We start from the raw sequence: 17,985 nt of genomic DNA, 5'->3' as shown, positions 1-17,985 counted from the left end.
TAATAATGATAATAATGATGATGATGATAATAATAATAATGATGATGATGATAATAATAATAATAATGATGATAATAATAATAATAATGATGATAATAATAATAATAATGATGATGATGATAATAATAATAATAATAATAATAATAATAATAATAATGATGATAATAATAATAATAATGATGATAATAATAATAATAATGATGATGATGATGATGATAATAATAATAATAATGATGATAATAATAATAATAATGATGATAATAATAATGATGATAATAATAATAATAATGATGATGATAATAATAATAATAATAATGATGATAATAATAATAATAATGATGATAATAATAATAATAATGATGATGATAATAATAATGATGATGATAATAATAATAATAATAATAATAATAATGATGATGATGATAATAATGATGATAATAATAATAATAATGATGATAATAATAATAATAATGATGATGATAATAATAATGATGATGATAATAATAATAATAATAATAATAATGATGATGATGATAATAATAATAATAATAATAATAATGATGATGATGATGATGATGATGATAATAATAATAATAATAATAATAATAATAATAATAATACTTGGGGGATTTGGAGAGAGAGACTGATTCAGAGAAAATAAACAATCTTCTGAATTTCTTTGGTTCTGCACAAACACATCCACTCGTGCTCGTTCAAACGTGGCCATCTGATGGTCCAAACAACACGAGGGGGAGAATGACGTCACTACGCCATGTTTCACTAAAACACATGAAAGGACATCGACCTCTCAGCACCACTTTGCAAAGTTTGAAGCAGATCACAGAGTTGTCCAGGAAAGCAGTTCTTTGATTTAGCAGAGGAACCGGTCAGTAGGAAAGATCCACGGAGAAGAAGGGAATTAGAATAACAGCTACGGACAGAAATGCATGTAAGTGCAAAGAATCAGTCTTATTCTCCAAGACTCGATTTGCTGACAAAAGCAAACTGATTCTGTTGATAGGAGGACGACAGCCTGCTGTTCCTACTGAGAGCATCACGCTGTCATGAACACACCGGCTGGTCTCACTGCTGTTGGATGAATCCACGTGCTTTTAGCAGGACAATCGTAGAAAGCCTCTACAGGTTATTGGTTTTTAAATGTAGAAGATTTCCTCACACAATTGTTGGGTTTTTCTGTGTTTTTCATATTTACAGCAATCGTTTTAATATTTGGAAACCAGAAAAGCTCCGATCTGGAAAATCTTGGCTCCAGAAGATGCTCCGATTTCATCCCCGCTCATCATATTAAGTATACACACATTGTTCTTTTTAGGCCTGATTCCCACATGACCTTAATTTTGTTTGTATTTTGCCAAAAGTTTAAAATACAAACGCAGCCTCATTGATCATAAATTTTGCAAATCCTTCCAGAATTCACGCTCCCTTTGACAACCTCCACTTAGTCCTTCACAATGAATCTCGCGAGCCTTACTTCATCCCAGCTGCCCTCAGCCTCGTCCTTTGGCTTCACAGGTCAGGACGTGCACAGCTGCCTCTCTGCACCTCAGCTTTCATTGTCTTCCACTGACATCACAGAATTACTCACGGCGCACGTCTTTCATCATCATTTCAGTAATGATTATCATTATCATACTGCCATTAAGTTCTCTGTAACTGCATCATATTTGGCTGACTTCTTTCCCATCTTTAAGAAAAGGGATCACAGGAGGAGAGGAAAAAATGAAGGTTTGGGAGGCACAGAGGGATGTAGGGTGGAGGAGGAAGGAGAGGTGCCGGGGTTGGGGGTGGAAAACAATGTTCAAGTCGGAGCAACATATGCTGCTGTGGTCATATGTTACTTGGCCTTATTATCATGTAAATACTAATCAGATTTATTATCATCTGATTGTTGGCTCCCAGCAGACAAACACCAGTCCCAGTCTTTTTATGCGTGCTTTTATTGCCAGCTGCTACTTTGATTCTTTCCCCACCACCTCACTTTTGCCCTTTTGAGCTCTGAAGTTGTTTGAAGACATTACACACCACGTCTGCCACATGACCTCATGTCACAAGCTCTTTGTACAAGCAGGTAATGAGTGTGCTGTCTGAGCAGACCGGCCCCTCGGCGAGGCAGGAATGGTCGCCCCGGAGCAACGACGCTTATCATCGGGAACAACAGCCTGGAATGTGTCGGCACGGTTACAAACCTCCTTGTTTTCATAGCGCTGCTGTATGTTGGCGAGTGGGTGGGTCTCTGTGAGCTAAATGTTCATTGTTTCCTGCACATGCTGAACATACACTCACCAGACACTTTATTAGGTACAGCGTGCTATTGCCAGCCACAGCTGACCTCCTTCTGCTGTCATTGGACTGAGATCTGTAAGAAGTCAGTGTCATGTCGGAGAAACCAGTTTGTGAAACGGTGCATTACTCACCTACACTCAGGTAGGCCGTGGTAATGATGAGTGATTCAATGATGCTCAGTAGAAGGGAACAAAGTGTGCTCATCCCCCATCCCATTACGCCACCAGGCAGGATGGATCCCTGCTTTCATGGTGTTTATGCCAAATCCGGACACCTCCATCCAAATGTTGCAGCAGATTCGCCTTTTCCAGTCTTCTATAGTCAGCTTTGGTGAGGCGGTGCAAATCGTAGCCTCAGTTCCTGCCCTTAGCTGCACCTGCTGTGATCTTCTGCTGTGGCTCTTTTGCAAACCGTGTTTAAAGTGATCGAGTGAAGCAGTTTGACCATTCTTCTCTGACCTCTGACCTCTAGCATTAACAATGCATTTTCAGTCAGAAAACTGCCATGCAATGCATATTTCCCCCTTCTCAGCGTATTCTCTGTAAACCTTTAAGATGATTATGTGGGAAGGTCCCAGCAGAGCGCCGGTGAGGTCGGCTGCCGTCACGACTGCTCCGACCACTTTTTCTTTGTCTTTGTTTTTTAAGTTAGTTTTCAGTGTTTCTAAATCGGCAAAATCATCACCATTGGGTACATTAGGTATGACAGTGACACTCTTGTTTCTATTGGTATACAATGTACTCACAATTCGAAGTTTTTAACTCCGGATCCGAGCTGGCCGAGTGAGATCTCGAGGGAGAACAAAGGGAAGCGGCGGCGGCCTAAAGGGAAGCGAGCCGGCGTCAGGAACAGGCTGAGAGCTCGTGCACACCGCACACCTCTGCCTAGCATCCTGCTCGCCAACGTCCAGTCACTGGAGAACAAGCTTGACGACCTCAGGGCCAGGATAAAGTTCCAGAGAGACATTCGGGACTGCAATCTCCTCTGCTTCACCGAGACATGGCTGAACCCAGCGGTGCCGGACCACGCCATCCAGCCGGCCGAGTTCTTCTCGGTTCACCGCATGGACAGGACACGGGACTCGGGGAAGTCAAGGGGAGGCGGCGTGTGTTTAATGGTGAACAACAACTGGTGCAACAGTGCGAACGTTGTTCCTCTCACACGCTCCTGCACACCAAATCTGGAACTACTGTCCATCATGTGTCGTCCTTTTTATCTACCTCGGGAATTTACATCGGTCATTGTAAGTGCCGTTTATATTCCACCACAAGCGGACACGGTCACCGCCTTATGCGAGCTGCATGAGGCACTCACACAGCACCAGACACAACACCGGGACGCTGCGCTTATTGTGACGGGGGACTTTAATAGCGCCAACCTCAAACGCGCAGCGCCGAACTTTTATCAACACATCTCCTGCCCCACCAGGGGTGAAAGGACACTGGACCACTGCTACACTACGGTCAAGGACGGCTACAAGGCACAATCCCGCCCCCCGTTTGGCAAATCTGATCACGCCGCCATCTTCCTCATGCCAAAATACAAACAAAGGCTGAAACAGGAAGTTCCGGTTCAGAGGAAGGTCGCGCGCTGGACGGATCAATCGGTGGCCGCGTTACAGGACGCACTCGATGACGCAGACTGGGGCATGTTCAGAAACAGCTCCGACGATGACGTCAACGTGTTTACGGAAGCGGTTGTGGGATTCATCGGGAAACTAGCGGATGATACCGTGGAGACAAAGACTATCACAACGTTTCCCAACCAGAAGCCGTGGGTGGATAAAAACATCCGCGACGCTCTGAGATCCCGCACCGCTGCCTACAACACGGGACTCACGACGGGGGACATGGACCCGTACAAAGCCGCGTCATATAACGTGCGGAGGGCGGTGAAAGAGGCGAAGCAGCGCTACGGGAGGAAACTAGAGTCACAACTCCAACAGAGTGACTCTAGGAGCCTGTGGCGGGGACTAAGGACAATAACGGACTATAAAGCACCAACAACCGGTATGACGAACGCGGCCGTGACTCTGGCAGACGAGCTGAACACTTTCTATGCTCGCTTCGAGGCTGCAGCTAAGGTCTCCAACAATGCTAGTGTTGGCGGCGCTAACGGCTGCAGACAGGAAGATACTGCCAGCACCGGAAACGTGCTCGTCATCTCCGAGCATGAAGTAAGGAGAGCCTTCAAGAGAGTGAACACCAGGAAAGCAGCAGGACCAGACGGCATCCCAGGTCGTATCCTAAGAGACTGCGCATACCAGCTAGCTCCTGTGTTCACTGAGATATTCAACATCTCTTTATCTCAGTCGGTGATCCCCACATGCTTCAAAGAGTCCATCATTGTTCCTGTCCCGAAGAAACCCCACCCTGCTTCTCTCAATGACTATCGCCCTGTAGCCCTCACCTCAGTAGTGATGAAGTGCTTTGAACGCCTGGTCAGAGACTTCATCATTTCTTCACTACCAGACACACTGGACCCACTACAGTTCGCTTACCGTCCAAATCGTTCCACAGACGATGCCATCTCTCATCTCCTCCACACATCACTCACTCACTTGGACACTAGAAGGGGGAATTATGTTAAAATGCTCTTCATAGACTACAGCTCTGCATTTAACACCATAATTCCCTCCACACTCACCACCAAGCTGGAGCATCTGGGACTCAGCTCATCTATGTGTCAGTGGATCTCCAACTTCCTAACTGGCAGACCACAGGCAGTAAGGATGGGCGGACATGTCTCAGCCTCCACCACTCTCAGCACTGGAGCCCCCCAGGGGTGTGTTCTGAGCCCCCTGCTGTACTCTTTGTACACATATGACTGTGTGGCCACTACCAGCTCCACCACCATCATCAAGTTTGCTGACGACACCGTCGTGGTGGGCCTGATCTCTGATAACAACGAGACGGCCTACCTGAAGGAGATTAGGAATCTGGAGAACTGGTGCCAGAGGAACAACCTCCTTCTAAACGTCAGTAAGACAAAGGAGCTGATAGTGGACTTCAGCACTAAGCAGGAGAGGAACTACCAGACCCCCGTCATCAACGAGTGCCCAGTGGAGAGAGTGGACAGCTTCAAATACCTCGGAGTTCACATCACGCAGGACCTGTCATGGTCCTGTCACATCAACACCGTGGTGAAAAAGGCCCGTCAGCGTCTCTACCACCTCAGACGCTTGAGAGACTTCCAACTGCCCTCCAAGGTGCTCAGGAACTTTTACTCCTGCACCATAGAGAGCATCCTGACGGGAAACATCTTAACCTGGTTCGGGAACAGCACCATGCAGGACAGACGAGCTCTACAGAGGGTTGTGCGGTCAGCTGAGCGCACCATCCGCTCCGAGCTCCCTGACCTGCACTCAATCTACAGCAGGCGGTGCTGGACCAAGGCCAGGAAGATGGTGAAGGACCTCAGCCATCCCAACAACAGACTGTTCTCTCTGCTGAGGTCAGGAAAGCGATTCCGCTCCCTGAAGACCAACACAGAGAGACTGAGGAGGAGCTTCTTCCCGCAGGCGATACGGTCTCTCAATCACACCACCACACAGTACTGACCCACACATATGGTTCTTACACACACACTGGACTTTCTGGACTTTGTTTTTGCACAACACTGGTCACTATATTCTTCATTTCCGGTTAATACTTGTACAGCTGCTGTTATTGTGTATATATTTATTTATATTTCTTCATACATTCTTATATAGTTCTATATTGTGTATTTTGTTGTACAGTTATTTTATTTTCAACTTTAATTTATATATTTTATCTTATTCTTTCCCAGTTACATTTACCCTTCATTCTAATTTGTGTTGTACAGTTATTTCATTTTTAACCTTAATTTATATTTTATTCCTTCCTAGTTAAATTTACCCTTTTTAATTTTTCATATTTATTTCCTATCTTATTCATAGCCTTTTCCTTTTTTGTTTTCTTTAGGTCACGAGCAGTTGTCCAAGCATTTCACTACATATCGTACTGTGTATGACTGTGTACGTGACAAATAAAATTTGAATTTGAATTTGAATTTTGATTTATGAAATTCCCAGACCAGCCAGTCTGCTGCCACCAATCATGTTTCAGAGTCACTGAAATCACCTGTCTTAAAGCCTTCCTCCCATTGGATACACAGCTTCTGGCTATTAAAGAAATCAATGCAAGTGACATGTGCTTCCCAGTTTTCAACCACACGACTCACGCAGCTCTCGTTAGCTCATTTCTCTTACAGGCTGGCTTCAGTCTGTTACACATCATGTTTTTATCATCCGAGTACGGTGGCCCCTAGAGACAAAGCACGTACAAAATACAAAACACATGCAAAATCCAAAGCACATGCAAAATACAAAACACATGCAAAACCCATAGCACATGCAAAATACAAAACACTTACAAAATACAAAACACATGCAAAATACAAAACACATGCAAAATACAAAACACTTACAAAATACAAAACACATACAAAAAATACAAAACACATGCAAAATACAAAACACTTACAAAATCCAAAACACATGCAAAATACAAAACACATGCAAAAGACAAAACACATACAAAAGAGAAAACACATGCAAAATACAAAACACATACAAAATACAAAACACATGCAAAATACAAAACACATGCAAAAGACAAAACACATACAAAAGAGAAAACACATGCAAAAGACAAAACACATACAAAATACAAAACACATGCAAAATACAAAACACATACAAAATACAAAACACATGCAAAATACAAAACACATACAAAATACAAAACACATACAAAATACAAAACACATGCAAAATACAAAACACATGCAAAATACAAAACACATACAAAATACAAAACACATACAAAATACAAAACACATACAAAATACAAAACACATACAAAATACAAAACACATGCAAAATACAAAACACATGCAAAAGAGAAAACACATGCAAAATACAAAACACATGCAAAATCCAAAGCACAACGGAAGTGCTCCAGGACGCTAGGGGCAGTGTTGAGCTAGATTTGCAAAATAAACGGCAATTTTGTTGAAAACACAGGGAGATGGATACAAGCGGAAAACACCATCAAGGATAGTCACCACGCCTCATAATAAAGGTAATGTGCAAACTGTTGTTAGTTTGATTGTTTGTTTTTATTAATATGAACGCTTGGTTTATGCTTTGCTCATAGACAACTGGTTTTAAAAAATGGATAAAAGTATGAAAACGTAATGTTTTAGCGATTTCTGTCCTTTGCTAAACATCCAAAGTAGCATGCTGTGCACTTTATATACATATATATAATGAAAGTTAAGATAAAATATGTAATCTCCTGTGCATTCAGGAGTCTTAATGTAAGATGTGAAATACTTGTATTTTCTGTGGGTTGTAGTGAATCTTAATTTTGTAAAACATTTGATGGGGTCATTTTTACAGATGTACTGTCCCTTCTGTGGACACCTCTTGGCAGACAGTCCTGCCTTTTGTAGTCTATGTGGTAAAAACATCAAGTTTTTAAAGGACATCACCAGCACTGTGTCGAGAAATCCTGCCCTTAGTGAAGAGGCAGCAGCTCTTCCATCTACCAGTTCCAGCATCCTGACTGGCACAACTATACAGTCTACACAGGGTAAAAAACATATTTGTATTAAATAAATCTTGTTAACTGTCCCTTCCCTAAAATTATAACTTTTTTTTTTCTGTTTATAGCTGGGAAATCATTAGTGGAGTCATTCATAAAATTTCGGGATGTGAAAGAAAGGGAAAGAAAGGCATTTTTTTCAAAGAAACACCAGGAACAGAAGGAACAGAAACCAGTGAAGGTATGTCATAAACTTGAACGTGGAAGTTGACCACTTTTGTTGCTAATACAAAATCCAAATTACCTTTAGCACTGCCAAGGCATCACTGTAAACTTCCATATGCATATGAAAGGAACTGTATATATTGCAAGGGTGGCTAACTATGTCCTCTACAGCTATGGACCCCCCCGTACTATCTCTGTTTAATTTACTTTCAGGCTGATTGCTGTTCATTGCCTGTATATGGTGTGTTCAGCTAATCACAACCTTGGACATTAGTGTTGCTCGGGGAACGTCGAAGAAACTAGAAACGGTCTAGTTGCCGCTCTTGGGGGTTGTAGTTCACCACTGATACAGGGCTTACAATTTTTAACCTGATCTGAATTTCTTAATTGTCAGCCTTTGGTCAACAGTCCTTCAATAATATATGCCCCCTGTTAAAACTATATTTAGTCGCTAATGTTGTCTTTTGAGTCATAGCACAGCTGGAGCACAACTACAGATCAGAAATAAAATGGAAGACCATGTAGGAACAAAGATGTAAAAACATGTTATTGTTAATCTCATTTCTAGATACAGATTGGCATCATGAGAAGGACCAGTGATGGTATAAGACCTGTTCGAGGAAAGTCACTTCCGGTTGATGTTCATTCTCACTGGTCAACTGAGCAAATCTTGTCTGCCAGCGTGAAAAAACATAAGGACTTTAACCAGGCCATGGCCGATGGACCCTATGTACTGCTATACCCTGATGCAAGGGGGGTTAGCACAATTCCTGGAACCAACACCCCTTTCACCATCCAAAAATACAAGGATGCCATAGGGAAGGCCTATCAAAGAGTAACTCTCTACATTTGTAACCATGATGACTTCTTTAATACTGGTAAGTGATTTTGATAAAGCAGTGACAATCATAAAGTTTAGATATTAAAAATAATTCAAGATTTTTCCAAAAAATGTTAATCAGAGAGTGACATGATTTTGCCACAGATTTTAAATATATTTAATTTGTGCTGCATAGCCAAAGTGTTGTATATGTTTGCTAATTGTTAGATATACCTTTCAATACATACATATATTTAAATTAGACTGTATTTTTTGAATCATTGAATATTTGCAGATTGCAACACAGAGTGTGAATCTGAAGAGGACAATGAAGTTCAAGTAAAAGTAGTAGAAAGCCCACTGTCGGACACTGTGGTTAGTCTTTTTTTTTTTTAACGGTGTTTTGTGTGTGTGTGTGTGTGTGTGGGTGCGTGTGTGTGTGTGTGTGTGTGTGTTTGTATACACCAATATAATCAAGAAAAGTTTAAAGTTTTAAAAAGTGCTGTTAATCTTATTTTACTACTTATCAGGTATGGGATTTTCCAGATAATCACAGCACGCCGGAAAGAGCACCTTCAAGAAATAGGTAAGTTTTGTATTGTGGAGAATACAGTGCGGCGACCGTGAATAGGGTGGAGCCAAAATACATTCTTGTGTATTATATTGTAAATTCTGAAATTATTTAAATTCTTTACAGGGGGTCAAACTTGCAAACTTCTTCTGAAGTAAGACTCTGAAAAATGTCATTAATAATTATCATACAGGCTACAAACATAAATTATATTAACTGTTCATATATTTTTGATATTTAGACTCAAGGTCCCTGCTACAGGTATGTTTTGGACACAGAAATGTGTGTATTGACACACTAGACCAGTGGTTCTTAACCTTGTTGGAGGTACCGAACCCCACCAGTTTCATATGCGCATTCACTGAACCCCTCTTTAGTGAAAAAAAAATAAATTCAAATTCAAGACATAGATATGTTTTTATTGGTGCACAAAATGAGCCGTGCATGTCATGGTGGAGGCTCTGCCGAACCCCTGAGACCGACTCACCGAACCCCTAGGGTTCGATCGAACCCAGGTTAAGAACCACTGCACTAGACCAATAAAATATTAGTTAACTTTAGATTTTAAGAAATGTTCTACTTTGCCCACTAAATGTTTTTCATTGCAGCACATACACAAGTGTTTATGCACCGATTGTAATTGATAGTGACTCAGACAAAGAAGTTCTCATCGAAAAGGATGAGAGTGAAACACAAAGGTAAGTATACATTTAAATGTGAGAATGTAAATATGATAAAAGTGAGTAATAACATCCTCATTTTATGTGATATTTAATAATTTTTTTATGTTCTAGTACAAATGGCCTGTCTGCTGCAGAAGTACTCGAAGAGCTGGCGTCTAAGACAATAAAAACATCTGTCAGCAGATTTAATATAAACAGGGCAAATGTTTGGGATGGAGCAGCTCGGGGCTTTAGACGTGTCTTACAACCCAACTGATGATATACTTGTGAAGTTCAGCGATGATGCAGGACAGCATGAAGATGGAATGGATAATGGTGGTCCTAAACGTGAATTTTTGACATTATTAATGAAATGCCTTAGATCGCGACGAATCTTTGATGGACCTGAGGACAGCAAATTTCTTACATTTGACAGCGCTGGTGAGAAATTTATACCATCTGACTATAAAATTAAATTAATACATTCTGAAGTTAAGCTTGGATGATTAATTTTTTATTAAAATAAAAAGGCATATAATTTAAAGCATTATTTTAGCATAACTAACTAAATAAATCCATTACCAGCTGCAAGAGAGGATGAATATTTCCTTACTGGCAGAATGATTGCCACATCATTGGTACATGGTGGTCCAGGGCCTGCCTTCCTCTCCAAGACACTCTACCAGCATCTGATTGGGACAACAAAGTCTGATGTGGTGGAGGTCACGATTGAAGATGTAACTGATGAAGCTACAAAAGCTTTTCTGTTGGAAGTATGTTGATTTAAATATTCGATTGTAAAACTACAATTTCCTTTGTTATCACAAAGCTTGATGTGTTAATTGCACATTGGACTGTAACGCTGTGCTCCATAGTAGTTGTAATTTTAATCAACATGCTAAGTGTACCAATGTTTGTTAATTATGAACAAAGATAAATGTTTGACTTTAAGTAGAGGAGTAGAAAACAATACCAGAATAACATGCTTTAAAATATAGACCAAACATTGAAGTGCACTAGTAATTATATTTAAAATGATTTTGATGTGAACGTCATGGACAACAACCTTGTGATACTGCAATTTTCTTTTTTTTTATTATGTAAACACTAGATATCCAATGCTGCAACGCTGAAGGAACTCCATGGGTGCATTGAAATGCATTGCAGCTTATTGCAGACAGCTGGCTGCTATGTATTTCCGGACTCTTTAGATGGTAAAGGCAACATCATTAAGGACTACCTTAAGTGGTACATCATATACCGCAACCACTTCTCAATCCAAAGGTAACATATTTGTAAGTATTTGGACTGATACTAAATAATGGGGCAATGTAGCTACAGTATTTTAATAATAGTTTTTTAACAAAATTGTTTTTTAAACCATAAGCAACACTATAATGAATTGATAACAAACCACAGCTACAGAAGCCGCCTATTCTTTTGATCAAATTTTTTTTCGAATAATATGTATGTTTCTGCTTAATTTTACAGTTTTGCATCTTCCCTTTTTACTTATAGTTTCCATGGTTAATTATACTTTGAGCCTAATGTTTGCAAAAAGTTTTTGAGTTATCATGCATGTGCTTTACTCAGTATGGAAAAAATCATGTGAAGCTGCGAGGACAGAGATCAAATTTCAAACTTTTAAACACTTATTCTATTAGAATTCTTGTTACTTATCAGTCCCCGCATAAAACTGGATAAAGCTGCAAACACAAGTTCAGCCAGTGACCATGTTTAGGCAGGTACTTTAAAAAAATGCAGTGCAAATTTGATTTTTGCAGGTGGTTTGATCTTTTACATTATTGATTTTATTGAGAATAAACCGTACTGTAACGTTCACAAGAACCAGACGGTTGGGGTCTCAGTTTGTCCGTTTATTCGGCACATAAGCCAGCGGGTTGTTAACTCAGGGGGAAGCGCTCTCGAACTACACCTCTCTTCAGCCTGGCACCCACACAGAACAACCAGGTCACCCCACCCCTTCCTGTACACCACCCTCACTACTTCCTGCAGCCCAACCAAACATGAATCTTAAAGGAACAACAACAGTGTGCAGAGAAAACCAACATGTCACTGTCCAGTAACACTTAACCATCGTTACAGTACTGTACTGACTGAAAATGCATTTGCAACATTGTGGCTGAAGTAACTTAAGCTCCAGTTTCCAACATTCACTTGCTGATGAATAGAAATGCAGATGGTAAAATATAAATTCGGAAGGTGGCATGGTGGAGCAATGGATAAAACATCAGACTGGGATTCAGAAGGTAGCACGTTCGATGAGAGCCCACACACCAGGTGTGTCCTTGAGTAAGACAGCCAGCACTAACTCACTGCTCACCCCAAGGGTGATGGGTTAAATGCTGAGATCTAATTTCCCCCTAGGATCAATAAAGTCTGTAAAATTAATTGTGCTTTCGGAATAATTAAAATAAAACATTCAAAAAGTGTTTTTCATTTTTTTATTGTAGTGCTGATGACAATTTTCCCCTTATAGATTTAAGGATGGCCTCGCAACACTTGGTGTAATCCATGCCCTGCAGCAGCATCCTTTGTTGTTCCAACCCTTCATGTGCTCAAGACCAGAGCCGCTGACATCTGATTTTTTAGAGGACATGTTTGCTGTGGTCCTGAGCGAACCTGGCAGTTCAAGACGGCAGGAAGAAACCAGGGTGCTTGGATTCTGGCGAGACTATCTGATAGACGCTGAAGGTTTGTTTAATACAAAACTTGTACTGCAAACAAATTTCTACGATCAGTGAAAACCAATAAAGCAGCTCTTTCATGAATATTACTTTTATGATATATATTTTTTAAGTTTAAACTGTCAGGTGATATTTCTGCTATAGAACAGAAGCACTTTTTTTGTCTTTTAGCAGTTGAATCTCATCCCTTGGGGGATGAATGTGCTGCCAGCAGTGGCTATTGGGGAGCTACCTAGCATGAACAAAACAATAATAACAATTATCACCTTTACAGTTTCTGTTTAAAATGGAAAAATTGTACCGCAATAGTAAGTCACCACAGAGCTGCTGTTTTATATATTTTTTTATATTGAACTGGTATGGGTGTTTGTGCTATTAATCTTGGAAAAACAGTAAAAACATAACACTTTGGAACATTTGAGGATCCAAGTTTCTGATATTCTGCTTTGTATTTGGAATTATTATAAAATAAAGAATTATCTACATTAGCTACATTCTATTTAATTATAGATACCAAAACAGCAGTCTCCCTACAAGACATCCTGATGTTTGCCACGGGCCTAAACAGCATTCCACCAGCTGGAATGGAACCAAGACCAAGATTGCTGTTTGGTGATGCATCACGTTTCCCAATTGGGAAAACATGTGCAAACACCATTGTGATACCAATGGCTCAGTCATATAAGCAGTTCCAGGATGATATGGACTTTGGAATATTAAACTCTCCTGGTTTTGGTCTGTATTGATCGACTTTTGATCCTCACACTGTAATATAGTCCTCATTTCAACTGTGTTTTTGTTCTTATACAAAAAGGTTTGTTTAAAGAAATTGGCTAGATATCTGTTGGGCCAAGGCCTTTGTTTTAGTTACAATGCTAAAGTAAATGTCTGTGATTTGAAAGGATTACTTTTTAGTACCCTTAGCTTTAGAATTCCCTTTACTACTATCCAGCATTTAGAAAAGATATATTCATAGATATTGTACATTTTACACAATTTCTATTTCAGTGCAAAGTGTAATTTGCCTTGTTAACGTTAACAATAAATCTTATTACTTAAATTAGAGTGTTTTTACTCCTTTATTTTATATCAACCTGTATTAATAAAGCTAATAATACCAACACGTGTCTTGCATTTAAGGTGGAGGTTAAGAGAGTCTTCACAATATCATCTGTTAGGATAAATAATTTATTTGATCTCATCGTCACAACTGATATTCTTATTTGGAAAAACACAAAGGCTATTTTTTTAAGTGACTATAAACTGATGAACTATAATTGTGATCTACTTGAAGCAAAAAACATTTTTTTTGCCTTAACAAAAGTGCAGGTGGTGCATTATTATAACCACAAAGTGGAATCCACAGTTCTGGGATGTGTGGGAACCTTGGCATTACAACCCAGCAAGTCCTTTTAGTCTGATGTAGTTCTCCACACAAGATTCCAATGTCTGTGATGAACTGAAGCCACTGTTTAGTCCTTCAAAATATTCCTGTAGGTGAGGGTCTCCACAGAAATCGGGAGTTGAACTCATCCTGAACTGGCTCAGCTCTTGATGTCCAACTGCAAGGCCACAGTCGCGTCCACCAAACCTAAAAGTTTGTACAAGGAAAATTTTTACTATTAAAATACTAAGAAAACGCTACAACATCCTTGTCTCTGTAGGGGGGGGGGGGGGAATTATGCTTAAAGTGAACATATGCTTTTACTTAAGACCACTGGCTGTATTATGGCATTGAATAGACTAGAAGGTGGTCAGAGTTCCTGTAACTACCTGTCTTGAACAATTGACTTGCTGAAAACATTGGCAGATTTTTGTCATGTATTTAAGGAGATAATATAAAACGGCTTTTCATAAATTTTAGCACTGGAATCAACATGTGAAAAAAGTAGACCTATTTAGTCCAAATTTTGGGTGGTACAAACACTGTGGTGTCTGTTTTTTATGACCATACAGTAAAAGAAGACTATATGATCAAGTGCATAGATCAGTGCGCCCCAGGGTGGCTGTGGCTACAATGTAGCTGCCATCACCAGTGTGTGAATGTGTGTGTGAATGGGTGGATGACTGTTTGTGTAAAGCGCTTTGGGGTCCTTAGGGACTAGTAAAGCGCTATACAAATACAGGACATTTACCATTTAGAGATTAAAAGGTGCTAAAAAAAATGTCATTTTTGTGATTTCTACTTAAATTACAGACTTTTGATTTTTCACATTTTAAATTGACAAGAGTGATACAAACCTATGAGGCAGGTAATACATCACATCCGGTTTACCAGATGGACAGCGTGACTGGCTAACTGGACGGATCAGGTGCGTGTTCCACTTTCTTTTGCATTCATCCAGATCCCTCTGAAGCACAGCCATGAAAATGAAGCGCACCAAGCACATGTGTTCATGACTACCATTAAAGAGGTGCATTTCCTTCATGTCACTCAAAAGGTCCATCCAGAACTGTGTTCTAGAAGAGACAAAAACATACCATCAGTTCAAAATCACTATCCTTCAAAGCCTCACTATTTCTTACGTTTATGAAACTGTTTCTTGAGTTGATGTAAAGTGCGTGCATTTTGGATTTCTATTCATCTCACTTTCTTTATTGACAGTTTAAATTTTCTATCTTATACTTGGCTACACATTGAAGCTATAAAGGAAAGGTGGTGTAATACAAATCAAGGCTTCTGCATCACAGACTATATATTACAGCCACACTTTTATTTGCTTAATATAGTTGTTTCTTGAAAAATTTTAAAACCTACCGCTGTTTTCTGAAGTACGACCACCAGCTTTCAATTCTTTGATTTGTTATTGAAGATCCATACATATGACTGGCAGCTCCTGCAAAAAAATCCTGATGAGATGACCGTAAGGCACAATGCATTGCTGCCATCGTCCCATTTTCAGTGCCGCAGTCTGTGCGAAGTCGCACTGGTATGACTCCAAACTCTGAAGCACACTGAACGTAGTGTTGAGCTATGACTTCTGGGTTGCTGTTAGTTGCTCCGCAAACCAACCATAATATCTTCCGCGAATAGCCATCAATACAACCACTGATAGTCAAACCATATGGCTTTAATTTGTCATATCCATCAACATGCCAAGTGTGGTTTGGTCCAGGTGAATCGTAAACTCTTCGTAAAAACTTTTTCTTTGAGCGCTTTTGGACTCCAGATGGGTCGAGCTCTGCCATCATCACCATTACATCATGCCTTTTCACAGAAAGATGGTGTTTCTGACGCAGTGTCTGCCACATTGAACGGTATCCATAATGTTGACCAGGTCCCTTCAGCTCTTCTATTATTGCAGCACAAATCAAGGCCTGAGTTGAGTAATGTTTTTTGCGGGACAGTGATAAACTTCTTAATCTACTTTTAAGTGTGGTCAGACTGATCTTCTGTTTATGTTTTGAGGCCAAAATGTCCAATGTTTCATTATAGGAGTAACCGTCTCTGAAATATTTCTGAATGAGGTCTTCAATGGAAATGTTTTCTTGAATTGATCCTTATAAACAGAAAAAAAATAAGATGGGAAATGGTAAAATAGATCATCAGACAAGAAATGTGCAGTTTTAAATAACAATGACATTTAAAAACCAATGTATTGTCTCATTATTAAACGAAATTAATATGTTGCTTCTTTGGGCCTCAGTAAATTCAAGACAAATAAAGTCTACAACTATAACCCTAACCTGGACGACTAAGAATCTTCACAGATATATACCTTACTGGTTTAAATGATTGCAAAATAATGTGTATGCAATTTATATAACATAAAAATAATATAGTAAATAAGGACTGCATTCAAATGTAAATAAACTGTAAACAGCCAAATGGCAGCTTTGTGAACTGGTTCAGACAACCTTTTTTATATATGTTATTTGTGAAATACTTACTGTTGTTGACAAACGCCAAAAACTCAATATGTTTGCCACATGAACCGCAGAACTTGACAACTTCTCTCACGTTATGGCCACAATATGGACAAAACATTCTTACCCTGAAACAAACAGCATTTTTCTTTTAAAATGGAGTATTAAAACGGAAAAGGGCAGACCTAAGCTAAAGTGTATATACACAGACGCATTTCCAACACAACAGCTACGTTGCTAGCGTAAAACTGAACTTCCAAAACACAACTACCTAGATAACTTAAATTACACAATTGAGAGCATATGTGTATTAGTTGTTGATTTATACACAAACACTAATATATATTCAAATAATTTAAAAAAAAGGTTCATTTACCTTTTACTGCCACACACCAAATCCGGTCATTAGAAACTTCATGGCTTATGTAGCCACTAGGTAACAAAAACTCAACACTGCCCCTAGCGTCCTGGAGCACTTCCGTTGTGCTTTGTATTTTGCATGTGTTTTGTCTTTTGCATGTGTTTTGTCTTTTGCATGTGCTTTGGATTTTGTATGTGTTTTGTCTTTTGCATGTGTTTTGTCTTTTGCATGTGTTTTGTATTTTGCATGTGTTTTGTATTTTGTATGTGTTTTGTCTTTTGCATGTGTTTTGTATTTTGTATGTGTTTTGTATTTTGCATGTGTTTTGGATTTTGCATGTGCTATGGGTTTTGCATGTGTTTTGTATTTTGCATGTGCTTTGGATTTTGCATGTGTTTTGTATTTTGTACGTGCTTTGTCTCTAGGGGCCACCGTATCCGAGTAATCCTGAGACATTGTCAAAATATATCTAAACTAATTAAAGAGTAGTATATATCATTTTAATAGACAGCTGGATCATTTCATAAAATGTTATTCCCACGGAGCTGATACTAACATATCTGAGATGTAAACAGATAGAAACACAGCAGCTTTAAGTAAATCACCATTAAGAGACAACACATTACGTCGCATGGTTTACATGCGGTTTGGTAGGAGCTACAAATGTTATCTCTAAAGCTTCGTAAATCTGTAGCGCGAGTGGATTTTGGCACCGGCGCCTCTTTCCATTGTGAAATTGAACCGTACGTCATGTCGTATAAAAGCCCGACAGCGTGCATGAACAGCATATGTTACATTTCAGGCTGAATACCACCACAGCACTACGTGAGCCCACAGCTGTGTCTTGCGCAGCTGGCTGCTTCCTTGAACTTGCCTGCAATCTCTGCTGAGGTCTTG

General features: G+C 39.5%; 2 protein-coding genes across 4 annotated transcripts; one reads left to right on the top strand and one right to left on the bottom strand.

The window, feature by feature from the left end:
• The first annotated feature begins 7,348 nt into the window (after positions 1-7,348).
• On the top strand, positions 7,349-13,606 carry LOC146640880 (G2/M phase-specific E3 ubiquitin-protein ligase-like). Of its 2 annotated transcripts, XM_085398220.1 has the most exons (11): positions 7,349-7,409; positions 7,730-7,922; positions 8,003-8,115; positions 8,668-8,977; positions 9,215-9,294; positions 9,450-9,505; positions 10,535-10,593; positions 10,738-10,925; positions 11,264-11,436; positions 12,653-12,867; positions 13,371-13,606. In XM_085398220.1, exons 2-11 carry the CDS (start codon positions 7,730-7,732, stop codon positions 13,604-13,606), a joined length of 1,623 nt encoding a protein of 540 aa, XP_085254346.1. In that variant the 5' UTR covers positions 7,349-7,409. The 2 variants fall into 2 exon arrangements, with proteins under 2 accessions (XP_085254346.1, XP_085254345.1); XM_085398219.1 differs by lacking the exons at positions 7,349-7,409; positions 7,730-7,922; positions 8,003-8,115; ... (1 more) ...; positions 9,215-9,294; positions 9,450-9,505 and having other exon boundaries at positions 10,451-10,593.
• A 543-nt stretch (positions 13,607-14,149) lies between these two features.
• On the bottom strand, positions 14,150-17,310 carry LOC146640879 (uncharacterized). 2 transcript variants are annotated; one of them, XM_085398222.1, is made up of 5 exons: positions 17,104-17,310; positions 16,752-16,855; positions 15,619-15,697; positions 15,102-15,320; positions 14,150-14,451 (listed from the first exon to the last, which is right to left on the bottom strand). In XM_085398222.1, exons 2-5 carry the CDS (start codon positions 16,846-16,848, stop codon positions 14,253-14,255), a joined length of 594 nt encoding a protein of 197 aa, XP_085254348.1. In that variant the 5' UTR covers positions 16,849-16,855; positions 17,104-17,310; the 3' UTR covers positions 14,150-14,252. The 2 variants fall into 2 exon arrangements, with proteins under 2 accessions (XP_085254348.1, XP_085254347.1); XM_085398221.1 differs by having other exon boundaries at positions 15,619-16,360; positions 17,104-17,307.
• Positions 17,311-17,985: the final 675 nt, after the last annotated feature.

This window comes from Rhamphochromis longiceps, linkage group LG23 (genome assembly GCF_057381845.1).
Source record: "Rhamphochromis longiceps isolate RC_006_pf linkage group LG23, R_longiceps_female_GT1.1, whole genome shotgun sequence".
Taxonomy (NCBI): domain Eukaryota; kingdom Metazoa; phylum Chordata; class Actinopteri; order Cichliformes; family Cichlidae; genus Rhamphochromis; species Rhamphochromis longiceps.
This window is presented reverse-complemented; position numbering and strand designations above follow the sequence as displayed.